The sequence below is a fragment of the Rhea pennata genome, chromosome 2 (genome assembly GCF_028389875.1).
Source record: "Rhea pennata isolate bPtePen1 chromosome 2, bPtePen1.pri, whole genome shotgun sequence".
NCBI lineage: Eukaryota > Metazoa > Chordata > Aves > Rheiformes > Rheidae > Rhea > Rhea pennata.
Genome location: NC_084664.1, coordinates 115,133,320 through 115,159,457, shown reverse-complemented (window position 1 = coordinate 115,159,457; position 26,138 = coordinate 115,133,320). Strand labels below are relative to the sequence as shown.

Below are 26,138 nucleotides of genomic sequence, written 5' to 3'. Positions count from 1 at the left end.
TCTTCTCTCAGCTGCCAGCAGTACCTTGCAAAGTAAGAAATGATCCACATCTGACATCTTGGCTTGTATAATTGCTAATGATGACTTCAGCCGCAATAGTGTGGTTATTTTATTCAAATCAGGGCAATGAAGAGTGGTATTATTTCAGATTTTTCACCCGGGTACTTCTAGTCATAGGATTGCCTGCAGCAATTAATTCAGCTAGTTGATTATGCACCACACAAAGTGGAAGTTCCCTCCTTGAAGAAGATTCTCCTTGGTCTGGTCTCAGGAAAGCCTATGTCCTCATGGCTTTGAATTCTGCAGTCAGGTTGCCCATCCTAGAACAGGAGAGGATGTAAAATACACTCTGCTGCAAAAATCATTGACAAAAACAGTCCAGTGAGTTCTATACCAGGTTGTTTGCCAATGTGTTCAGCCCTAATATGGCAAGTGCTTCATGCTTTCTGCACCACTAATTCCAGCAGGCTGCCTGAAAAAGGAAAGATATAAAAAAAGAGAAATGATATGCTCAAAACAAAAAGAAGGTATGATATTTGTAGAACTGTTTTCTTGTTTCCACACTTCAGAGTCCCAAACTCCATGGACGCACAAGGAGCCAAAACACTGGTAGATAACAGACATCCCCTGTGTCTGAATCTGGAAGCAAGAGCAGCTGCACTGTAACTGGCTGCAAGGCAAAGCCCTGTGCTATAAAGTCTGCACCACATTGCAAAGATGGAGTAGGGGGGTTGCTGATGCTTTTACTGTATAAAATATAATGAGTATTAGGAAATATATAAATATTTGTATCTAGAATTTCTGTATGTAAAATATGATGAAAAATAGGAAAAGAGGGGGTGCCTTCATTTTATTTTGAGGCTGCTTAGAGCAGTTACGGCATTGTGAAAAAAGACTTAAAACCAGAAGCAAAAGCAAGCAAGAAAAAGCTTTATTGACTGACAGGAGCGGGTAGGTGTGTAAGAAAAGATAGGCACATGGGCATGACACAGCTGAGAGGGCTCCGTAAGTAAGGAGAACAGGCTTGAAGAGCTGCTACGGAGGAAAGAAAGTCAATGTGATGCTGAACTCCAGCCTCTCAGATACTGGATGCTTATGCTTATTGCTGAAGCATCCCTAGAAGCAGGTCTCTTAGCTAAGATCGGTTAACAGAAGACAATGAAAAGCAGCAGAAATCGTAACAAATGTGTTTTATCTGCAGGTGCGGAACTATTTTTCTTCTTTTAATATATCCCTCTTCAAATGGTTGTATGTTAAAAATATGCGTAGTTATATGTAACACGCAATACTAAAGACTGCCTTGTTATTTATGTCCTAGGAATTTCACAGTAATCTCTCAGGTTGAAACTTGCCCAGTCTTGGAACGAAAGTCTCATCATAAACTTCTGAGATAGGTTCTCATGGCTGCTGTGGCGACGACGCAGGTTTGGGGATCACGCAACTCCCATGCGGCTGAACTCCTGGGATTTCCTGTGGGATTTCAAAGGCTTGGGAAAGGCCAAAGCCGCCTCGGGCGGTAGCAGCAGGGAAGCGAGGTGCCTTCAGCAGGAGCAGGCGGTGCGGATGAAACCGGGGCAGGGAGAGGAGGCCGAGGGGCCTCGCTCTGCGCCCCCAGCCGCGCCGCACCTCGCGAAACGGCCCGGTTCGCCTGAGGGATGTGTATGTATAAAAACATATTAAAAATAAATTAAAAATATAAGTATAAAAATGCCCGCTTCCTCCAGACGGACGCAAGACTGAAGGCGCTTCCACACACACTTTTTCCCTCCGCACTTTGCTGCTTTCTCCTTCCGGCAGGAGGCCACGCCGGGGGTAGGGGGGGGTTGCTGAGGAGACCCGGCCCGGCCCGGCCCGGCCCGGCGCCGTCAGGCCGCGAACCGCCGCGGGGGGCAGGGGGAGGGGAGCGGCCCCGCCTGCCCCGGCGCTGCCGCCGCCGCCGGCGGTCACGTGCGGGGCCGGCGCGTAGAGCGCGGCGCGGCGCGGCGCGGTGAGGCTCGGCTCGGCTCGGCTCGGCGCGGCGCGGCGCGGCAGGCTCTGGGCACGGGGGGCCGGGGTCGGGGCCGCCGCGGGGAGCGGCCTGGCCTGGCCTGGCCTGCGCGGCGGCGGCGGCCCGCGGTGGGGCCCGGCTGCAGCGCGCCCGCGCGTGACCCGCCCTCCCTGTGCCGCCCGCGAGATGGGCGCGCGTGGGGCGCCGGCGGCGGCGGCGGGGGGCTCCGCGCCCGTCCCCGGCCCCCGCGGCCCCCCGGCGCAGGCGGCGGCGGCCGGGGACGCACCGGCGCGGCGCGGCCGGGCCCGGCGGCTGCGGCTGGTGGCCCGGGCCGGCCCGCGTGCAGGCCGGCGGGTCCCGCGGGGTCCCGCGCTAGCCGCGGTGAGCGCCTGCAGCACGGCCGGGAGTGGCAGGAATTGACCTGACAGAGCTCAGCTGCGGGCAGAAAATAGCCAGGAGGTGCCCCGGAGCGGCGATGAGTTTAAATACCCGTGCCATGGCAGTAGCTGTTGGTGAGGGAGCCTATTGTTGCCTCTGCATTAGCTGTTACTGAGCGGGGGTAGCTCTGTTTTAGGTAAGTGGTTGTTTGACGCGAAGTACCGAAGGAACCACATCGTAGAAGCGTGCTCAAGTTCTGGTTTTTAGAACGTTTTACCTGTAAATTAAAGTAACTCTTCTTAGGGAGCATCACTAGATGCTTTGATGCTGCAGCTCTTCCTCCGTGGAACTGGTGCAGTGTGTCGTGCGGGTTTGTAGACTGGTTCTGTCTGTCTGTGCGGTTTGGGGCTTCTCATCCTCTCCTTTACAAGCCTCCCTTCATAACACGTACTTGCTGGGACAAGCAAGAAGTCTTCCTAAGCAAATGTCATCCTCTCTTAGGAATCTAGTTTTCATTGCTAGAGAGGGATCTTCTGAAAGAGCAGCCAATGCTGTACAACTCGTTGTGAATGGAAAGCTTCCTGTGCCACCAGTAGCTGCTGACTCAGAGCCTTCATGTTAAATTGGGCAGTGCCTGTACTGTTTCTGCTGCCTGCAATCTTTGTTAAGCTGCAGCTGAGCGAAAGCCAATGATGTGCTGGTTAACATGGTTTGTTGCTGTTTTGGACTGTATACATCTGGCAGGAGGCCTCAGCGTGGGAGAAGAAATCAAAGTAAAAGTGAGCGGTTCATATCAACAATACTGCTCAGTAGGGATGGCACTTTAGATCTTCATAGACCTCTTGGTGAGAAAAGCAGTTTTTTTTTCTTGGAGTCTCCTAGCAGTTAGATAAACATAGCTGGTATATCAGCAGTTGTTAGCTGGCCTTCTGTGGTTGAGTATTCTGCAAGATTCCTTAGTCAGGTGTGCAAATAGTGTGCTAACTTGGGCTGTCTAGTTTGTGCTGAAAACAACCCCGGATGTTTTAGCAGAGTGAGGAAAATCTCTTCAGTGGAAGGTTCATAGAGGAAGATAGAAGTGGAGTATCTTCAGTGCTATTCTTTATATCTTCTTACAGGGTAAGATTCACTTAGCAGTCAAATACTGCTCACGTAGACCTAATAGGTTTAACGGAAGTGCCTCACAGTTGCATCTCAGCTATGATTGAGATACTAAATGTTTTTTTTGTTTTACTTTCTCATGGCATACCAGTGACTGTAGAGACTAGCGCACAAGCCTTCCAGCAGTACAAGGCATAACGATAAGCCATGAAAAGCAGTTTAGCTAGGGGGGCAGGTTTAGTTCAGTTGGTTAGAGCACGGTGCTGCTAATGCCGAGATCATGAGTCCCTGTACAGGGCCACGCTGAGGGTTGGACTAGATGATCTCCAGAGGTCCCTTCCAACCTTACCATTCTATGATTCTATCTAATTAATGGACTACTGTAATGATGGCAGCATCACTGATTGAGCAGATGTCAGTTCACGTAAGTGGCTAATAGCTTAACTTACAAGCAGTGCAATTCATCGGGATTAACTTGTTAGTAGTATCTTATGGCTAATAAATCCAGACTAAACCATTGAGTGTGTCTCTCAGTGCTGGTGAGCTGTCATGCGACCTCAAAACCATTGGGTGAGGATTTTGGAGCTCTTTGGATGTCAGGTCGTGTGACCAAATAGTATATTCCTATCTCAGGTGGTGTGCAGATGTACCAAATAAAATTACTAGCCTGTGGAGTTTGAGTTCCTATGTATTTATCTCTTTGAGTAATCTAAACTTGCCACTCAATCTGCTGGCTCTGCTGGCTGTTGCTCAACTCCACTAAAGAGCAAATCATATTGCTTAAATCAGTCTTTCCAAGATTATGCTAACTTTTGTTATGAGCCCCTCGCTGCTGGCTTCAGTTAGGTACTAGTGCTAACTTGAGCTTCTGCTAACTAAAGCTTCAGGATCTGTATCACTTGTTGTCTAATGAATAACCACAGACACATTCACTTTCTAGCCTCAACTGTAGGAACATTTCCATGTGAATGACCCTTCTAACTATGACTAATAGCCAGCCAGTCATTCTTCTGCATCACTGCATACTTCAGACTTACAAAGTGTATTGAAATTGAAGGCTGGACCTAAACAGCAAAGTCTCTGGGAACTTAACACTGAAGCAAATGGACCTTTATTAGCCGTATTACTACATGTTTCACTTGTGTGATAATATTTGCTGTAAGAGTTCTTTTTTAAAAAAAAAAAAAAAAAAAAAAAAAAAGAGAGAAAAATCAGTGGTTTTGATCTAATGACTGTTAAGGAAAGAACCATACAAGTAGTTTTACCTAGTCATTCAGCTTTTTGTGTATTCTAAGCTGTTTAACATTCTGCTCATGCACATTGCTAGCCCTGCTGCATACATAAGAGTTGTGCATTTGGATCAGCTTTTTGATTCCCTTCCCAAGCAGTCTTTTCTTTCTTCTCATCAATATCAAATGGGAAAGGTTCTTAATGCATTGAATGTGCACTGCTCTAAGTACCTCCTGTCTTTTGTCAACATCCCACATAGATGGGGTAATGATATGAGTATGATTTTTCATGTGATACATTGAGAGATTGCTAAAGAAATGTCATGTGTGGGGGAGAAATGAAGGATGAGCTTTGCTTTTTTTTCAATGAGTAAGTCGGCAAAATGAGCTCTAACTATGCTATTAGCTTCAGAGCATATGATTCTCAATGCTGTGTTCTGTGGTCCACCAAACAGTATTGCTAAGCTTCAGAGGAAGTGTTGCAGACTGATAATGCATCAGTATATTTCATTTTGTTCTTTCTCTAGACTCTGGTAAAACAGCTTTGCTCGACAAATGGTACATGCCCTAATAACAACAAGCTGTACCTGTTGCCTTAGACAAATGCATAGGTTCCTGTTCAGAAGAGAAGGCTCTAGTAAACCTTCAGGGCTTGAAGCTTTATAGAAGTACTAGTGCTATTTCTTCTAGAAAAACTGTAGACAAAAGCAGACACAAACAGGAGTACTGTTTAACCCTTGTTGAAAAAAGAGGTTGTATCTCATGTCTGTGGCAGGTTGCAGGTGACTGATCCAGTCTGCTCTTCTGAAACAGACTGGAAAGGGATTGTTTGGTCTTATCTGGCAAGTTCTTCAGTTTGAAGACTGTTTCCCCTTCTCTTCTCTTCTGCCCTTCCAAATCCTTTGCCATTTGAATGGCAGGTGGAAACTCCCATTTCAGTGTACGCAGCGCTTTGGGAGTCTGTCCTCTGCTCTAGGTTTCTAGTCTCTTAGATATTACATTATCTGTCACTATGATGTGCTTTTCCTTGCTTACCCAGTGCTTCATCTTGTGTAGATTTCCCAGAAACAACTGCAGTGGTCACAAGAAACAAAATCGTGTCTTCTCTCGTTGACTGGCTTCTCGCCTTGCAGCAGTATCTGTTGCCTGTGGAGCTGTGAATGTCTGTGATATAACCGAGCTGCCCATCCAGTGCAGCAGAGCGTAAACATGTGGGTCCACTAGAAACCTCTGCTAGCGTAGGAAAGCTAACTTACATGAACCTTACATGAAAAAGGTGAAAGCCTTAAGAGGAAGAAGTAAATGCTTGTTGGTTATGCTTGTGGCAAAGATATTTCTCACTTGTGTCATACGGTTTCAATACCCAAATCACACTTGGAACCTGGAAAACCAAGAAGCAAGAAAATATGTGAATTATGTTCTTTAACTTCTATATTTAGATGAGAAATTTTAATGTTTCCTACAGTGGCATGACTAGGTGCTGGACAGTGAAGAACAGCTTGAACTGATATTAAAGGTCTTCTGCTTAGGAAATAACTACCTCTCTCATGCTGGGGTTGTACAAATAAGGGTGAAAACCGGTATTATATTAAGCCATAACTTAGAGCAGCATAAGACAATTGTAAAATTCAGTCTCTTGTGTCTTTATTAGAGATGAGTACAGAAGCAGAGCAGCAGCTTCTCCATGATGCTAGAAATGGAAACTCTGAAGAAGTTAAACAGCTATTGGATAGCATGGACAAAGGAGAAATAATCTTTAACATCAACTGTAAAGGTTAGTACCTCTTCTCATCTGCCTCACTGAAGCTGCAATTAGTGAAACTGTTACTGGTAGGACAACTTTGCTTTCTTTGAAGTGCTCAGTAGACTAATAGAAACCACTTATGCTGCTGCTTTTACCCTGTGACTTTTAAGGCCATACTGTGTGGGGAAAGGATCGTAAAAATAGAGTATAGGTAAATATAATGTACAGCGCTCAGAGTAGTTCATTGAAGCTAGATATGTCAACAAGGTGAAGAAGTAGTATCTCTTTCTGCCAACACCCAAGCTGTTATGTTTATAATATTAAGCAAAACAGTCCAGGATGTAAGGGGATGTTTCAGGGATGTAAAGAGCCTCAACCAAGGCTGCAGAGGAGATCAGGTACCTTATGTACGCTCTGCTAGATCAGATTTTTAAGCCATGGTTCATTATCAATTCATTATCAGCAGCTACATCTCTTAATTTGTCCCAATCCTCCTTGTAGCAGTATGTTCTTTTTTTCTTTTAGATGTATACTAGATCACTTGGGAAGAGAAAATAGAAATTGCTGGTGCGGGTCTTTGGCCAACTTTGCAATTCTGCATAGGCATATCAACAAATAGTTGAACATAAGCAACTTGCTTGCTGAGCGTTAGAACTTCAAACTGGGGCTGGATTAGCAAGCTTGTTAGCAGTAGCAGACTACCCTATTTTTTAGTTTTTAAATAGCTTTGTATTTCTCTTTTTATTTACCAAGTGTTTCTACTTGCTTCAAGAAAGTGGATCTGTATCCTGCTTTTTCTACACAGACTGATGTTTCTTTGTTCAGCATTCAGCAGTTAATTAGAACAGAGAAGATAGTGCTATAAAGTGTATATGTGGGCTGGGAGGGGGGAATCATCCTTCCTCTCTCAGTCATGACAAAGGCTGTTAGCCAAACAAGTTCTATCCCTTTCCCAACTTCAGTTCTTAATCAAGAGTTTACTCATGCTTTTGTTTGACTATTCAGCCTTGTCTGTGTTTTCACAATAGTTAAAGTGCTCACCTCACAACACAAGCTGTATGTAAAACCAAACTCTTCACACTTCATCTTCAGGAAGCTAGTTCATAATTTAGAAGTGAACTAGATGGAGCTAGAATCTTCCACCCTCACAAGTATGTCCTTTGGAAACATTCATGACATCATCTGTAGTGCCAGTTGGAAGAAAAATGCTAAGATTCATACAGCAGTGCACGTAAGTAGATCACTGGAATGTGCTATGCTTAGAGTTTACAGAGCTTCTCAGATGTGTTCTTCTTAAACATAATCTAAAGGTAAGAAGGCCTAATAAAATGGCATAATCTGCAATCAAGTGGTAAATAATGCAAATTGGTCTCAAGTTAGCATTCCTGATCAAAGTTGAATGCTAGTATTGTGAAAGTCAGCAGATAGGTAGAAGACACTCAGCTAATGAAGGGAAAGATAGACAGTGCTTAGCTGTTAACTCTTCCAGTTTAGCAATATGTGGCTGCCAGCCAGTTAATAAATGCATGGTAATGGAAGATCTGGGAAACTAGAGGGAATGTGTTGATGGTAGTTTAGATGAAACAAAGTAATTATGAATATGGAATCCCTACTGGATGAATTCTCTGGTCTTTAATTCTTCTAAATGGGTTAATCTGTCAGAAGACAAATAAGTGTGACTGGAGTATTTTCTGGAGGAACTGTTCTGGTAGTGTTAAACTTCAGAGTTTAATCTTTATTCTTACAAAGCTATTCTTCAGAGGCTACTGACCATTTTGATTATTTTGCTTTCTTTCCCCACTGGAAATTATCTAAGACAAACTCAGACCAGCCAGCATCTACAGTATAACTAGCACTGCCGTTAAGTCTCCTAACTACCAAAACCAGTATCTTGCTGCAAATCCTGATCTGTTGCATAATACCAGATAGTAATTGCATAACCACAGGATAATTTATTAAAATGAAGGCTGTAGACTGTAACATTTTGCAATCTTCAATCTTTCTTCGCTTCCCTCTTCCTTTCAGCCTCTTGTCTTTCTATGATTAATTTCTAGATAATGATAGATGTCCCTAGAAAGACAGGATGTGGGGTATCTTCAGTGCTGCAGCCGCTCCTTCAGAACTTGCATCTGACCTGGCAGTGATGGAATAAAGTACTTTTGGAGTAGGTAGAAGGCCATACTCGAGGTAGTGTAAACTTCCCCCCAAAAGCACCATAGGAGTCTTGAGTCTGAAAGATTTATGTGCTTGAGCATCAAAACTTACCTTCAGCGTCTTGTAAAGTGTCTTCTCTTTGCATGGGTGAACCCTTGCTGAGACTGCACATTAGATACGTAACCATGAGCAATGATCCCAACATCTTGATTTCAGCAAAAGTGAAGGAAGAGCAAACAAATCCAGGCTTGTCATGCTTGTTGTGTTGCAGTTGGGAAGATAAGGAAGACGTGCTTGATGAAAGTCAAGCCAAGTGAAGTAAACTTCAATTTCCAGTTTTCTCAGACCACTGGTTGCAGAAGAGGTAGCTACATCAAAATAATACCAAACCTGAGTTTCATCCAAAAGAGTTGAGCAATTGAAGGCCCTGTCTGCATTGGCTCGTTCTCCTTAAATAAAGAACTTTGAATATCTAGACCTTGCAATGTGAGAAAACTGTAAAATAAGATGAGTGATCAATAGCAAGTGTATTATGCCAAAATATGTATTTGAATGATTGCATAGCAGCCTGACAGACCACAACCCAAAGATGACCATCTAGTTATAGTTCATTTTCTTAATTGAGTGATTTGAGATTTACAGCCAAGTGGCATCAAAGCAAAGAATTGAGGGAGAAGGGGGATTGTTGGGTTTTTATTGTGTTCGTCTGTTTTCCTATTTTTTTCTTGTCTATCTTCTCATTCTCCCCAGTGCACTGATGTCCTGGTAGAAAACATACAATGCAGTAAAGGGCAGATACTTGTGGTCACTTGAAGAGAAGTAACGTATACCTCAAGAGCTTGAAGTAACTGCTCAGCTGATATCAGAAGCACAGACATTCAGTGTAGGTGCAGAGCAAAGGCCTCTGGCACTTTATTGAATAAAAACATCTCAACAAATTTCTCATTTTTTTAATAATGGAATTTCTTGGCAGCAGCACTGTCTTGTCATCTCTGTAACTAATGCCTGTCTTGGGCTAATTGTGTGAGCTCAGCACAGTTTTGACCCTTGTTGTGTTCTTTGAAAGAACTTTTCATTTGTCCTTTTGTGGCTGGGAAGGCTCAGATCAGGACCAGTGTTCAAGCCTTCTTAAAAACAGCTCACATACTTTGGAACTTTCAGAGGGATAGTGTCAGTTTAGTATAGACCTTGGCATATATATATATATAACTCCCTGTCGTGTTACTTGGCAAGGTAGCATGGCTGTTAAGCCACAGCAGTATGTGTGATTCCTAAAAATGACTTATTCATACACCTAGTAACCTAAAGCAGTGTCTTCAATCGGTCAGAGTTCACTGGGAAGTGTATATCGTCAATTTTTTTTAAAAAAAGTGAATTTTGTGATGGCTGTTTTTGGTATTGAGTGATATGATGCTCAATGGAAACTTAAAAGCTGAGCTTACATCATTTAGATCTTAGTGTTACTTACTGGTCAGAGTGCAAGGAGTTCTGCTCTGCTAGACTGATACAGATGATCTCTGTAGGTATGCTATTCAGTATAGTCCCAGAATTGGTGGTCCACGTGGACCATGTATTTTCTGTGGTACTTAGATCCGTCAGTCACTTAGGGCAGGAACTCAGTAGGCCAGACTAAGATGAGAGCAAGGTATTGAATCTGAGATTGGAACAAGAGAAGAAGTTGGAGAGAGAACCAAATAACAAAACAAATAGCCAGTAGTAGGCAGAAATGTTAGGTGGAAACAATTACAAGGAATTGGGAAGTATTTCAGTTGTGAACCCTATTCTAATGTTAGTTTTAAAATGAAAGTTAAAAAGAGAATGATGAACTTGTAGTTCTCTTTTTTTTGCTTGTGCTAGTGGCTGATGTTGCGCGTTTTCCTAAATTCAGTGCTTAAGGAGAAAACTTGATGGTGACTGTAGCTTAATACAGTTGAATGCTTCTTGTCCCCTTTGGTTCCATAGCTTTTGGGTAGCACTCAGAATGTGGTGGTCTTGTTGCATAGTAAGCACAAAGCTTGAATCAGCTTTGCTCGATACAATGGAGTGTTGCAACACAGGGAAGATAACATGAACTGCTAGCTTAGTAGTAGTCTCCAACGCTTTCATATCCTGCTTTTAAAAGAAGTGATTGTAGGACAATTCTTGAATTTCAGTCCTTTAGGAAATGCTCTAAAAGCTCATTAACGTGTAACTGCTATTATCCTTTAGATTGTTGCTTCTGTGTCTGCTTTCTGCCCACGCTTGTCTCGTTGCAGAGTTTTTAAAATTATGAAACTTTCTTAATAAGGCTTTGTGTTTAAAAAAATGAATCCAAGCTACAAAAAGCTGCAAACTTTGGTCCGTACCAACTGTTTTATTCTGAATCTCTGTTCTGAAGATACTTTGTCTTAGTTCTCATTTTATGTGCAAGAAATAAAACCAGGTAAGCCAAACGTTTTTGATCCACCTAAGAGAAATATGTGTACTTGCACTCTGTGTGCGCTTTGCACACTGAATGAAAGTAACTGAAACTTGTTGCTAGTGTCAAGGCACAAGATACTACATGAAGACAAAGGTTTTAATTGCCATCAAACAGCATGGCTTTCTTCTTCCACAAAGATTTCATAGATTTGAATCTGTAATTTACTCAGACCATGGCCTGATCTAGTGATTCAGTTTAAATGAATTGTAATGATGCCTCCTGGCTTCTGTGCTCCAAAAAACGAAAGCCAAAAATACACCAAATGCTTTCTTATGTTACTATGAAGAATAGTCATCCATACCACTCCTCAAAACAACTTGTGTTGTGTTACCAAAACTTAATTTTCCTGTTTCTGTTTTGTATCTTCTAGGCAGAAGTAAATCTAATTTGGGTTGGACACCTCTTCACCTTGCATGCTACTTCGGACATGCTGTTGTGGTAGACGATTTGCTGAAGGTATCTCTCTACTTCTCTCTCTGCATAAGGCAGAAGATTCTTATGCTAGAAGCACTTAGTATTTACTCATTTTTTGTGATGGAAGAAAGGCTTGTTAGTAGAGAGACAGAGCCACTCTTACAGTTTATCTGTGTGTAACACAGATAACTAAGCTGACTGTTAAAACCAGGGAGTGGAACAGTTGCAATATTAAGAAGGTCATTCCTGGTTACAAGGACTCAAGATAACGACACTGGAAGTTGCTGGGATGTTGCAGTAGTATACTGTAGTTACTTTGAACAGTGTTTACAGCTACCAGTAGTGAACTAACTTTCTCATGAAACATGTGTGTTTGCTTATGTAACCATCTGAATGTTGGAATGAAAAACATTATACAGTATATAGCTATGCACTTATGAAAGCTTCAATCCTTGTCATGCTCAATGAATATCTGCATATAATAAGCCAGTAACAGGTAGTAGTAATGCATTTACTTCAAGAATCTGATCTGGTTTACTGTAGTACTTATACGTATAAAATTCAGGCAGTTTCACGGATTGTGTTGTAGGAAAGGCTGAAGTGTTTCAGATGCAAAAAATTGGGCTGATTGTATGGTGCAGTTGTACAAAGAAGTATGTGCAGAATTCTCGCAAAGTAACTTATATATATATTTTTTTTTTCCCAGGCACAAACTAACATAGTTTGACTTACTGTTTCTTTCTGACTTCTTAGAGATGTTGAACTCGTAGCTTCTGTGGTCAGAGCTGACCCATTTGTCTCTTCATAGCAACCTCTGGAGTACATTTTCGGTTATGTCTGACTAAGGTCTTTTCTTACCCCCCATCCTCAGGGTAACTTCAACCAACCTTTACTGTGTAATTTGGACACCATGTTCTTGTCTGAAAGCTTTTGCTTTAGACAGCAAGAACACTTTAAACATGCTCAGATGCAAAGGTAGCTAATGAAATTTGAAATCTGTTTGGAATAAAGACTACCAACTGTAATTGTGACTCTAAAGCAGGAAATAAAGCTGAGATTTCTTTGGAAAATTCTTCTCTAGCCTTTGCACCTGCTCAGTAGATGATGATGCTCTCAATCCAAGAGGGCTACTTAATGCAAAAGGTGAAGTTTTGTCACTTAATGCATTTATCAGCCCTTCCAGAGTTGAAAGACATTACACAACCCTAAGTGCTCTTTATTCATTGCTTGTAGGGCTTTTGAAAGGGTATTAGCTAAAGAATTAAGATGAATAAAAAAGGAGGCCACACATCTCTGGAAGCTGGCATATAAAACTCTATGCATACTAGGGCCTAGATTTCATATTCAAAGAGGAAGTCCAGTATGATCAGAAAAAGGGCTCTGCAATTATAAGAACTAGAGTTGGAGCCTGTCAGCTAACTTTAGGCCAGGAGAGAGATCTGGTTAAACTACGTGATCAAGGCATGTATGTGATAAAGTTAAGTACATCTCGACCTCTTTCTGACCTTTGAGAGACTAGGTAAAACAGTGTAGAAGAGACACTTAAAGGTAAGCTTTTTTGTTCTGCTGGAACAGTGCCTACACAGTGTGCCAAACACTCTTCCTTTCAAAGGGAATGGGAAGGGGAAGGTGGGAAACAAGAGAACAGGAGAGTTGAGACAAAGATGCTAGAAAAGAACGGGTTAATTTTCAGGTAGTACAATCTTAATACTGACACTGAAGTTTTTATTTTGGTGAAAGAGTAACAATATATATTTAGAGAGAACAAAGCTTGTTGAATCTGAGGTTCTGCTACCCTATGTTGTTTATTTGTAGTAATAATACATGTTTGCATGTTATCCAGTACTGTTACAGTTCTTTTAGTAGTTAAAAAAAAGAAAATCTGTTAAACTTGTCTTCTATATACTTTCTTCTCAGAAATGAAAGACAGCCCTGGAAAAAATAAGGGAGGCATTTCCATTTGGAAACTATTTATTCTGGCTTTGAATCTTGCATATGTACTTGGTTGCCGTTGTGGCCGTGTTACGGCTCTAGTCTGATACGCCATAAGGCCTTTCATCACAGTGGCCTGCTCTCCCCCAGTTAGAGCGAATAGCTATGCAGGCGTTATTGAAGGGACATTCAGATTTCTTTTGCTGTTTAGGCTGGTGCAGATGTGAACGTGCTGAATGACATGGGGGACACTCCACTCCATCGCGCAGCTTTCACAGGGCGGAAGGTAATGTGTGTTGGGTTTTTTTTGAGGCTCTCTCATAGGGTTACTAGCAAAACTCTAGCATGAGATCTCTATAAAAAGTTGTTCATACAGTATCTCCCAGAAAGTGAATTACTATCTGTTTTGGTACAGTGTGTTCAAAAGAACCAGGGACATTAGACTTTTTTCACAGCTGGTGCGACTCTGTCCAAAACAAAAACATGATACACATATCTCCCTTTTGAGGACAGGAGAAGACTGGTCTATCCTCTTCCTTGCTGTACTTTGTCGTATCTCTTTGGCTTTTTGTTGATAAGAATGTTGCTAGCAGTGGAAGAAAGAAATTGTGATAGTTGTCTTCAACAGAAGTACTGTGCACTACTTGTGCAACTGCCTAACTGATGCTGCTTCTGTTCTGGCAGGAGATCTGCTCTGTGCCAGCGGCAAAGCACTTAGGCATGGCACTATCTCCAGCTGCAGGTGCTAATTATTCTGTGGAAACCAGTGTAAAGATCTGTCATCTACTGCTAAAATACAATAATCTACACTTGTGCTTGCGTCTGTTTGACACGGTACAAATATAGTTGAAATATTTCCTCCTTACTAAATGCATATCTACATAGAGAGCAGCCAGCATTGTTTTAGTGGTTTCTGGAGGGGAAGTGAGGAGGGGGGGAAGAAAACAGGCCACACTGGTCTGTTTGGTGTCTGGAAATGCTATTTTTTCTAGAAAGCTGGAACCAAAGTGCTTTTTATAGATCTTTAAGGTGAGATTGGTTTTCTTGTTCCCCACTTCCAACTGTTGTTTCCAAACTAATACCACCTCTGTGGATAACCACATGGCCCTTCTGAAAGGGTGACTTCTTTAATCGCAAGGTTCCCTTTATCAAAAGTGCTCAACATGCCTTTTTTTTAATCTATCAAATTCAGTATTTGTGTGAGGCGCAAAGATAGGCTTTTAAATCAGTCTGGGTTGCTCCAGCTGTAACTTGTTTCCTGTTGGTTCCCTCAGCTTGACTAACATGAAAGAGAAGGTTGCAGTCAGTCCCGCAACTGAGTCCCTCAGGCTCTCTAAAACATCCCTTCCTGTTCTCATAACTCAGCTGTGGTGAGAAGCTGTTCCTCAGCTAATGTTAGCTAAAAGCCCAATTCTGGCTTTGAGATAGATGAAAAATGCTTGTCAACTTGTTTTCCAGGAGGTGGTGATGTTACTCTTGCAACATAATGCTGATACTTCTATTGTTAATGGGAGTGGACAGACTGCAAAAGAAGTTACTTATGATAAAGAGATAAGGAATATGTTGGAAGGTAACTTTCATAGCTCATAGAATGTTTCTAAACATTTGTACTTTCTGAAGCTGTTCTTTCCTTACAAGCTACTGAAGCTCACTTGTATTCGCTCTTTAAATTTAGTCATTTTTTTAAAAAAAGGCCATATTTTTTTTCCTGCAATATTGGTTGTTTTTCCACCATATAACTGGAATTTACTTGGAGAAATAAGTATTATAAATACCTACAGCATTATTCAAGTAAATATTTCAATTCTATTGGGATGTTATGTGCTACAATTCTGAATGGTAAATGGCAGTCAAAGCCTTAGCTCACTAGAATGAGGAAAAACTAGTCAAAAATAATGGCTTTACGACAATAAGATTGTTAAAGAACAAAATCCTGAACACTTTATAAGGGTGAGTCAGTGTTGGATCAAGTTTAGGACTTACTATTGCAGCCTTAGAGATTATTTAAAAAGGAAATCCTCTACCTCACTTCCTCTGCCATCTTGGAGGTGGTAAAAGTGAGGCAGATGGTGCCCCAATTACTTACTTAGGGCTGACTGGTCTTAAGGTTGGAGAGTTCAAGAGCTCTGTTGCTTCCTGTTGTTATTAATAATGTGCTGCCCCTAAATACTGCTGAAGTGTCATGTCTAGTACACAGACTGTATGCAAAAGTTGAACTTTCTTCCTGTTCTACATGCAAGTACACAGATAATTCCTTTCTAGACACTAATCTGCTTAATTGTTAGAGAAAAATCAGAATTTCTGTGGGATAGTAGAAAGAATAGAAGAGAAAGTGAGAAGAGTGCATGGAAGATCTGATGGGGTAGGAAAGAAAGCATACATTTTACCTGATTTCCCTTTTTCTTAGGGGGTAGAGTTGAGGGTGGTAGTATAAAATACATACCCCAAACTTTTAGAATATTACTTGTTTTTGAACATTATCTCTGATACAGACTTTTCTGGAAAAAATACTCTGCTTAGATGCTATCAGTACATGTCCCAGATAATGATACTGGAAACCTTTCTTTCTCTAGGCTTATTTTGGTACAGTTTCTTAAATGCACTGCTTCAGACGTAAGTGCTACTTTTACTAATATGACTGTTAAAATCCTTCTCTAAAAGCAGTGGAAAGGACACAAGAAAGGAAACTGGAAGAAGAGCTCTTAGGAGCAGCAAGAGAGGGAGAAACTGGGAAACTGACTGCCTTGGTAAGAATTCAAGTATTTGTGCTACCTTTATGTCCAGTACTTAAAGCCATAAAACTAGTATCACAACATGTTCTTAGGGCTTGCGTTTCAGAGTGCTATGAATTCATAATGAGCTGCACAGCACTACTGTTTGTAAGATGCAGAAACCTCAAGTGTTTACTAATATCCTTGTTATCTAGTAAAAGCAATGTGTTTTTTTGCCTCTTTCAGGTTAGCTTAGAAAACTAAACTCTTCAGCTAATTGCAAGTTCCAGTGTAATTATTAGATATATTGACATAAGTTTATGTTTTTGGAGATGCATTAAATGTCATAAATCTTTAAGCTTTCACCACGGTGTGGACTATTTTCAATCTTGAAAATAGACTTTTGTCACTGTCATCCATTGCAGCTGAAATAACTGTAGTTTATAACAATCATCATAATTCCTCACTGAACAAGACTTAAACTGTATGTGCACATACACTCTCTCATATTAATTCAAACTGAATGATACTATGGTCTGGTAAGGCTATAAGAGAAGCAAGATCTGAATGCTTAAACTGAAGATTTGAGAACCCGGAAGAGTTTCTTTGGAAGTAAGAGGGCAGTGTAGGATTTCTTTTCCACAGGGTTAGCACCTTTAATACTACCTTTTTTTTTTACTCACCAAGATAGTCTGAAATCTGTTATTTATTTCTAATGAAAAATTCTCAACTATGAGATTTGTATGTTTAGAATTCTGACATTCCTTTCTTCTTTGCTTCAAAGCCAGAGTTCAAAATTTCTGTTATCTGCTCCTCCATGAAGTTTGTCCCTGAAGAGTCCTTGTCTATCTAAATTGAACCATCATGGAAATGGTTCTTAAATCTGTAGTCATCTTTGTTATTCTTATCTTTAGTATTATCCTCTCTTGAAAGAAAGAGAGAGAGAACCAGTACTGTACATAGTAATTAAGATGTGGAAGAATTATGCAGTAATACATTGACATAATTGTATTAATTGTAACTAATACACTGGATTAACTGGTCTGTTTCTGATTCTGGTAATTCTTACCCCATTGCATGTGGCATTGCACACCTGTTGACTAAGCCTTAAACTGATCTGAAAAAGGTGACTCCTAATATTTATAAATTTGTCATTAAAAAAACTTGGTGCTTTCTCCCATGTGACATGAACCATATATGCACATCTCTACCCGTGAGCTGTTTTCATTTGTAGTTGATTTTTTTTTTCATGTTAGTATAATTGAGCTGTGTATATGTGAGCACAGCTATATGTTGACCTCTTAAACTTCTTTAAAAGTACTTAAACTTTTTGGTGACGTGGAGGCTGGATATAAACCAGTTAATAATTCACTAAATTTATACAAGTTCTTCTTGAGAATCTTTAGATGAATACTTGGACCTGTGATGGTTTAAAATCTTAAACTCCTGCTGATTTTAAGCAAGTCTGAAGAAATTTTTCTACTTCAAAATAGTTCCATGGTTTCTGACTTTCCCATCCTTCAGTTAATGCTCCTTGTGAACTGCACCTTATCTTGAGAGTTCCTTATACTTACCCGCTGATGTTCAGGACTTTCTGCTCCTGCTGTAAGTTTTTTAATTACAAGCTACTGTGCTCATGAAACATCCTTAGCTGCTTTAGTCTACTTCACTGTGAGACCTAATACACCAGAATTTGTTCTTTACTGCCATGCATCTGGAGAAGAGTTTCACTTACTTGAAAGATACCTCTTTATTGTTAACTCTCTTTTATTTTGATATTTTTACCAATAAAAAGATTGTACTGTTTTTAACACATTTTTTAGAAAGAGATGATTTGATGAGATAGTTTTTCTAAACTTTCTTATTGAACTTAAGGCTTTCCCCTCACCCTTTCCTTGCATGCACTTTCACCTTCTAGCTGCTCCTTCTGGTGTATTTTCTTAGTGTCAGATACTAGTGGTGGCTCTTGTTCTTCCCTCTTGTCAAGGTTCTCGTTAGATCACAATATGTTTAGCTACCAAAAGCTAGACGTTCAGTAGCTGAATCTTAACCTGAGTTCTTTAGCCTCAAGACAAAGCTAATAACTGTGTTCATTCCGTGAGTTCTCAAAAACTTACTGTACGCTTACCGAAATGGCTGGAGAGCTTTCTAGCTCATTGAAACTAACTATACCAGGTATAATCTGCTGAAAGCACAGGGATGTGACTTAAAAGATGTTGAGGGAAAGGAGTTGGGAAGGGCAGAGATAAGGCAGTTTTAAAACAGCTGATCTGAAAGAACTAAAACCTAAGAACACTCAGGAACTCAAGTGTTTAAGATCTAAATATTAATGAGGTTATGCTTCTACAAATTCTCTCTGTGATTTATGTTCTCTTCCAGCTGAACTGTAAGTAACAGCTGTAGCAGTTTATTCTGTATGGCGCACAAATTTTGAAGCGCATTTAAGGTGGTTAGTGTTGATGCTGACTTAAAGATGCAATGGGAATCCTGTTATTTTCAAGTAGCTTCTCTTAATATAGCGTATGGCTCATACAGAAGACTTCAATTGAGTTTCTCTAGAATTTTTGCCATGCACCTGTGAATTTAGTCTCTTCAGATTACTGAAAAACAGCTTAGTCTATTAAGACAGTCCTGTTTGATTTGGAGGCTTAATTTTAATGGCTGATACTGCGTGTACATATCAAGTAGCCGCATATTTGAGCATAAGTGTAGTGGTAGGTTAGGGGGTTTGGTAGCAACCATATTTAAAAAGAATGTTCTTGACAAGAAAAAGGGCAATTTTCTCCAACGTTTTTTCCTCAGTTTCATAGCTGCTCTAATCTTGAAAGTTTCCATAATAGTTAGACATCTAGCAATATAGATGTCTGAACTGTAGTGCTGGGGGATGTTCTCCAGCACTGTATAACTTAACAATATAAATATTTCTGTGTGCAGTAAATGTAGGAAGGATATAGGAAGTCCCCTACTGTAGCTGAACATCTTGCTCAATTGTAGTTCGTACACTTCTCATAACGTTCACTACCTGCCCTCTTCATTGCCAGATCTACACTGAAGTGCTTTTTGGGTTTAGGAGCAGTTAACAACCAAAAGGATGAACATGGCACCTGGGGAGTAAACAAAAAAAATTTTTTTTCAGTTAAACAAGCCAAAACCTCCTGATATCAACTGTACAGATCAGTTGGGAAATACACCATTGCATTGTGCAGCTTACCGTGCCCATAAGCACTGTGCCTTAAAACTTCTGAAAAATGGAGCAGATCCCAAAATACGAAACAAAAATGGTGAGTATCAAATTAAAGTCTTCAAAGTGCTAAGAAAAGGCTGAAATTTAAAGCCTCTCTAAGCTGTGTAATTTACCATTTAACATTTAGGGAAAATCTTACAATGCTTTACAAATCTTGTATTGCTAATAAAGGAAGCCTGACTAAATTGCGAGATAATTAAGAAAATGAAAAGCTTGTGTGATAAGTATTTTGCTGCAACTCTACTCAACTTACCATTCCTAGAAAATTCACCTGCCCTTTTTCTTAACCATGATAACTGCTTGGTTTTTGTTTTCTTGATACTAAACGTTGTATATTGGAAATAGATAACAAAAAAACTGTGGTAAAATTGAAGACCTGGCACAGACAAGTAACTCTTGAGAAGGATCATAATGAAAGCAAATCCAGGAAAACTTTACATAGATGTTATGAAGACTGTGTACTTATTATTAAGACATCTGTATCTTGATACTTGATTTTTTTTTTTACATAGCTGAAGTGCTAAAAGTTATCTTAAGTAACTAAGAACAAAGGGCCCTTACGCGTCCAGTAGAACTGAAGGGCACTTCAGTGCACTGAAGAACCTTTTCTTGTCTTCCACCTGAGAAGTTTGTTTCTCATCTCCTGTAAATTCAGATGCTTGTGGGACCCAGCTTTAGTGGGTATGCACAGTGTCAGAAAGATTATTTTAAAAGTTAAGTACCTCTAGGTTTATTTGCATCAAATTCTCATGCCTTGTCTTGGTTACTAAACAGATCAAACACCCCTTGATCTAGCCCAAGGTGCAGAAATGAAACAGATACTAGGAGGTAAAACTGGAAAGGTAGGCACTTTTGTATCCATTTACAATGCTGCTTTCCATGCCTGCCTAGTTGGAGCTATCTCTATAAAAGCTTTAATGTCTATGCAGGTTATCAACAAACCCCTGAGACGATATGAAGGTCTCCTATGGAAGGTATGTTTTACTTCCTTTTCTGAAAAAAAGCTTACAGTATTTCTCAGTAAGTTATTTTACATACTTAACTTACAGTTGATAGATGAGGGAGCTTTTCAATTACACATTTGCTAGATGACTTAACTTTTATTCTAACATATTGGATAAATTACAGATGGGCTGGCCAAAGTAGAGAAGTAACTAGATTCAGGATGCTCTGATCTTAGAAACCTCAGTCCCTAAAATGCATCCGACTTATTGAGAGTGGTAAGGTTGGGGAGGTGGGTAATTTTTGTGCTATGGTTTCACTGTGGTAAAGTTTTGTGCCGTATCTGTATGGTGATCAGAATGCTCTTTCATCTGCTGCATAGATGTCTTAAATCTTTAATAACTTATTGGACTAACATTTTGCTACAGGTTACTTTCTGTCAGATTTTTAAAAATTTACAGGGAAGATGCAAGTCAAATACTTGGTTTTTCTCTGATCTTCAAGCAAATTTCCTTTTTTTTTCCTTATAATAAAGAGAAAAATTTCTTGAACTTGCACACGAACACCTAATTTTGGTGTTCCTCTATGGAATCTTTGAAGACTTTATGAAGATTTCTTCAGTGTAAATTTTCCTATATATGCACACACAGTTGTAAAATAAGAAACTGTTTTCTAAATGAGACCTATGTGTTAGTGATTGGGAAAGGTAAAAGTTTGTAGTTAGCTTTCTTAACATGTTTTTTTGTTTCTCATTTTGTTGTATAAAGTGGAATTGTGCTGTGATCAGCAACCCCTCTAATATTAAAAAATGTAGTATTTCAATACTTTAGTTCCTACTGAATGGCAAGATCAAAACCTTGTTTTTAGGTAATTTTTAAGTTCCAGAAAAGAACATACTGTAATTATAAAGTATTCTCAGATTGTTGTGATTGTTGTGATAATATGTAGCACCTGAGGTGTCCTAAAGACAGCCAGTTTTATGTAATAGTCTTCAACCTATCAAACTTACTGTGAAAAGCAACTGTTCAGCTGTTAACCTTCTCTTTCAGAGTTCACGGTTTTTTGGTTGGAAACTGTACTGGGTAGTACTAGAACACGGAGTCCTTTCCTGGTATCGGAGACAGTAAGTTCTGTGTTTAGATTTCTGATAAATGAGTTAAGTAATTCCCTTCTTTAAGAGATTCTTAATATCTCTCTCTCTCTCTTTTTTTTTTTTTTTGTTTTGTTTTTCCGAAGAGCTGATGCAGTAAGTAATGATCATCGTCAGGGATGCAAGCATCTAACACAGGCTGTCTGCACGGTAGGAAACAAGATGAGACCTATAACTACAGTTTTTGTATGTGATGTTCTGTATGTAGACAATGAAATCTTTGGCTAGGTTGGTAAGCATGCTTTCATTTAAAAAAAATGCTTGTGCTGTTGTGAGAAACATTTTGTCATTCTTATCATGCAAAGTAATTCAATATGTAAAGTGACTGTTTAGCTCTTTCATCTCTTGAAGATGTAAATAAACATAAAGCTTCCATAAAGCGTGCCTTTACAGTTGTGCAAAATGTCTGTTTGAACTGTGTGATACAGAGTAACAAAGCTCTAGTTCCTCCTGTAATTTTCATTGGCTACTTGTGAGTAAATATGTAACTTAAGTTTATCTCAGTTAGAGAACTGAAATTTTGAAAGTGACTGTTGAAAAACCTTTTTACAATGAAATTTAGTCGTACTTGTGTGATCCTCTTTTGGAAGGGATGGATGGAAGACAGAGCAAAACCAAGCCAGAATTGATAGTCCACTTCTGGCAAAAGAATAATCATCTCAGACCTCCTTATCACATAAGTGTGTAGGAGGGAAAGAAGGGTGTATATTGCAGAGGAAGATGGAAGTGTTCAAGGAGAATGAATTTAGGATCACTTCAGTGCTTTCTTCTTTAGCTAACTTGTCATACCTCTGTGTATTGGCACCACAAATTCTCTATTAAACTATAGTGTATATATACACTATTGCTATACAAAAGTGATTCTTACCTTCCTATAATTCCTTTATCTTGGTTGTCTTGCACTATTGTTGAAATTTTTTCTGAATCCACTGTTGCCATGCAAATATTTCTTGACTGAGTTAACCTTAGTATTTTTATCCATGAGGTAGAAAAAATGCAAGGCAAAACGTTTTGCAAAACTGTTCTAATGAAGCTTCTTGTAAATTATACTTGCTTTGCATCAAAACTGAAACAAGAACTTAGAGTTGACAGTAATTATCTACTTTGCTAACTTTAACAGAAGTTTGGTCCTTTTTTTTCGGATTCATTAAACTCATTTTTTGCTACTTCTCCTTGTCATTCCAGGTAAAATCTACAGACAGTTGCTTCTTTTCCGTCAGATGTTTTGATGACACTGTTCATCGTTTCAAGATCCCTAAAAATAACACTCCTCCTCAAACTAGAGAGGTATTAGTGACTTTCTATTAAAGACTTAAAGATGTAATTACTTCTATAAGACAAAGTAATTTGCTAGGATAACTATGGCTGCTTACGTAGTGGATTCAGTATCTTGAACACCAGGATGGTGTGACATAACCGCTTGTATTGAATCCTTTAGCATGGCCATGGACTGTGTGGCATCTCATTGCAACTTCCCTCTGATGCATTTTCTTTTATAATTTGTCATCACAAATAAAAAAGCTCTTAATGATATGTTCTACTTCTAGCTAAGCTTTAAAATGAGCTAATAAATGATACTCAAAAATAGTGGATCTGAAACAAGAGAATTACCTTTTCTTTTAAGGGCTCTTTTGTAGTGTAGCTATTACTGTGTACCTCTGTAGATGTAGGAACTGGAGATGATGTAGAGATGGAGGCAACAGGAGGAGAAGAATCTACCTCCTCAGTTATGGTAGTGCTTAGTTTTGCACGCAGTTTGTCATACATAAGGCAGACTTTGTCACAAAGACCTTGCTTCTGAGCAGAAAGCAGAAAAAAAAAACCACTGTAGGGAATTTATTGCATTTTTTTGCTAAGAGTGAAATTGATTAACTATGTAGCTTAGGATAGGCTTAGAGAGGTATGTGGTATCTGTGTTTAAAGTCTGATTGAGCAAGTCCTAAGCAGCACTCTGACTGCAGTGCAACTCACCTTGAATATGATATATCACAATTTTTAGCAATCTTTCTCCTAATTTTAAGATGTCTCATGTTACTACCGAGTATCTTATTCATGTCAATAGAATACTTTAATACATTTTCTTTCATGTCTACTGTTGCCTTTTGCGTGTGACTGGAAATACGTTTTAACACTGTCTCTTTTCTGTTCAGGGTTGGCTGGAAGCAATAGAAGACCACTCTGCCTATAGCACTCACTACTGCACACAGGAGCAGCTCAGTAGTGATGATGAAGAAGATGATACAGTATCTGTTACAGACCTTCAAGAAACTCTGAAAGTATGTACTAAATACTTGCTTCATGCATCTAGGCAATTGCAGATTAATGCTAGTATGTGTTGGAATACTCAAATATGCTTTTGGCCAAAAGTAATGATTCTTTCTTCCTGTAGATAGATAAATGCTGCTTGTATTTGCAGTGCTTGCTGTATGTATAAAAGATAGGTTATCATAGCTACTGGAGTTGCTTTTTCACTTCTGTCAGCACTACTGCAAGATAGAAAACTGTTGGAGACTCTTGGCCAGCAGAGGGAGCCTCCTGTACTTAATTTTGTTATTCTCTAGCCTTGGTGTGACCAAGGTCACCAAATGTGACCTTCACCTTTATGTACCTCTGTAGAACAGGCAGTGAAACAGCTTAGGCATCAGTCTTTAACACCTCAAGTCACATCAAGTCCTCTGTACAGTAATTCTTCTATACAGACTTCCCGTGGGGAATGAGTCTCTTGACTTATTCTAGTAACCAACCTGTGGTTCTTGCTCTTTACCATACTTAACCTTGAAGGGAAAGGTTTGAGAAGTATATATAAGCAAAATTTCTGACATTACAACACAAAAATCACCAAGTCACTTGTACCATACCTTGTGGTATAAAAGAAAGAAATTGAAATAGCTCATGGAAGAAGGGAGATACCTGGTAATTCCCATCAGTTCCCATCAGCCCACTAAAGAAGGGGCTACCAAGTGTGGGCCTTAGGAGAACTCAGTAATTACTTGCTTCAGCATTTTCTGCCAGTCTTCATCTGCAGCTTGATTCTGGATTATTCAGCAGATTGTGTCAGTGCAGTCCTGCTGTTCGTCATGTGATTTGTCTTCAATGCAGTGGGGCCCTGTGGTAATACTCCACAGAAGCCTGCTCTGGGCTCCCAAATTGATTGGCACTGGGCTTGATAGGTTTCTTTTCAAGAAAAAACTTGAGTTATAAAACTTAATTGCGTGAATTGACATAATAAACTTTGGAAATAACATTTAATGACTGTTTTCTCAGTCCATTGTCTTTGAAATAAAAGTATTTTCTATAGAAACATATTTGTGATGCTTTGTGGAGTAGATCAGGTGCACAGTTCACATGCCAGCTTCTCTCTTCTGTTCACTATAGTCTCAGTCCCCATTTTGCCTGGGATTGAAAGGGGCTAGAAGGGATGGAGGTGTAAATAACCTGAACTGAAAATTAGAAGAAGCAATGTAGGAGAATTTCAAAACTTTTTTTTTTCTTTCTTTTTTTTTTATGGCTTCTTGACAGTCTGCTGCTGTGTGGAGAAACTGTAAATGGGATAATCCAAAATACTAATGTGTACCTCAGTACTGCAAATGACTTAACTTTGAAAACAACTTCAGTTTTGTGGAAGAGATGTTCTAGTGGTGTGTGTGATTTTGTTTGTTATATTTTAATAATCTTATGAGTTCTGCTAGGTGATTCACCATTATCTTTCATGCCTTAGAGTTATATAACTTCAGACTGTTTGAAGGCAGATTGGATTATTGTAAATGTTAAATAGAGATATATATATATATATATATATATATATATATATGTATGTGTGTGTGTGTATATATATATCAGACTTTCCTCAAACTTGGAAGAGCCTTTAGGCGGGCCTGGGAGTTTGACTAAAAATCTAGGATTTTTTTTTTTTTTTTTAACTTCTGACAGAATTGTTTTACTGAATCCCCTCCTGTTGCTTGGTAGCCCTTAGTGTTATAGCCTCTTCTATTGTTAGAGGCTACAGTTCCACTAATCTTCATACATTTGCATCTGAGCTTCGTATGAAAGTGCCAAAATGTGTCACTCCCTAGTAAAACTGCATGGGTGATGTTTCAGCATACAGATCTTCCTGCTCCTCTTCTCTTTCCCCTCAACTTCAAGGCCAATAAAAGTGTGACTGTTAGTGTTATCAATTTGCTGTCAGTTCAAATTAAGCTTTTACAAAATGCCTTCTCTACATGTTCCCCTCCACCATGGCTACAAACAAGCACCACAAATCTCTTATTTCCACTTACACTTTGAGTTAAGAATACTAGAGTAGCCATAGCATCTCAGACTAAAAGTCCTCCAAGATGATAGCTAATCACCAACAGAGCACAGCAGGAGATGTCTAAAAGAGGAGAACAAACAGGGGAAACACAGAATGACTTTCTGCCTTCTTCTAGTACAACATATTGGGACTTCTTGAACCTGAGGGATAAACTAGGTGTTCTCTTTAACACCACTGGATCTGTGGTCAATATTTTGCCTTTTTTTATGTCAATTTGTATTTTTGTCTTGTGCTTCTTGCTGCAAGAATTTGCACTGTATCATAGTGTATAGCTTAGAGAAAAGCTTTTCTTGTTTGCAGTGTGCTGCCTGATGAGGACTTGGTGCCTTCTAGTTCTTCTGTTGTGCTGTAGTGAGCAGAAATCAGTTATGTGCTGAGT

At 39.7% G+C, this 26,138-nt stretch overlaps 1 protein-coding gene across 3 annotated transcripts in view; it reads left to right on the top strand.

Annotated features, from left to right (window-relative positions):
* Positions 1 to 1,949: 1,949 nt before the first annotated feature.
* The window catches only part of OSBPL1A (oxysterol binding protein like 1A), a 76,995-nt gene continuing 52,806 nt past the window's right edge, over positions 1,950 to 26,138 (top strand). The window contains exons 1-13 of one of the 3 annotated variants that reach the window (XM_062570228.1): positions 1,950 to 1,987; positions 6,347 to 6,469; positions 11,425 to 11,510; positions 13,612 to 13,686; positions 14,859 to 14,970; positions 16,062 to 16,147; positions 19,248 to 19,392; positions 20,130 to 20,197; positions 20,285 to 20,329; positions 21,347 to 21,420; positions 21,534 to 21,597; positions 22,633 to 22,734; positions 23,598 to 23,723. In XM_062570228.1, coding sequence (XP_062426212.1) covers positions 6,349 to 6,469; positions 11,425 to 11,510; positions 13,612 to 13,686; positions 14,859 to 14,970; positions 16,062 to 16,147; positions 19,248 to 19,392; positions 20,130 to 20,197; positions 20,285 to 20,329; positions 21,347 to 21,420; positions 21,534 to 21,597; positions 22,633 to 22,734; positions 23,598 to 23,723 — 1,104 coding nt within the window. In that variant the 5' untranslated portion in view covers positions 1,950 to 1,987; positions 6,347 to 6,348. Of the gene's footprint in view, positions 1,988 to 3,873; positions 3,891 to 6,346; positions 6,470 to 11,424; positions 11,511 to 13,611; positions 13,687 to 14,858; positions 14,971 to 16,061; positions 16,148 to 19,247; positions 19,393 to 20,129; positions 20,198 to 20,284; positions 20,330 to 21,346; positions 21,421 to 21,533; positions 21,598 to 22,632; positions 22,735 to 23,597; positions 23,724 to 26,138 lie in introns of those variants that run through there. The other 2 variants (XM_062570227.1, XM_062570229.1) reach the window with 2 other exon arrangements.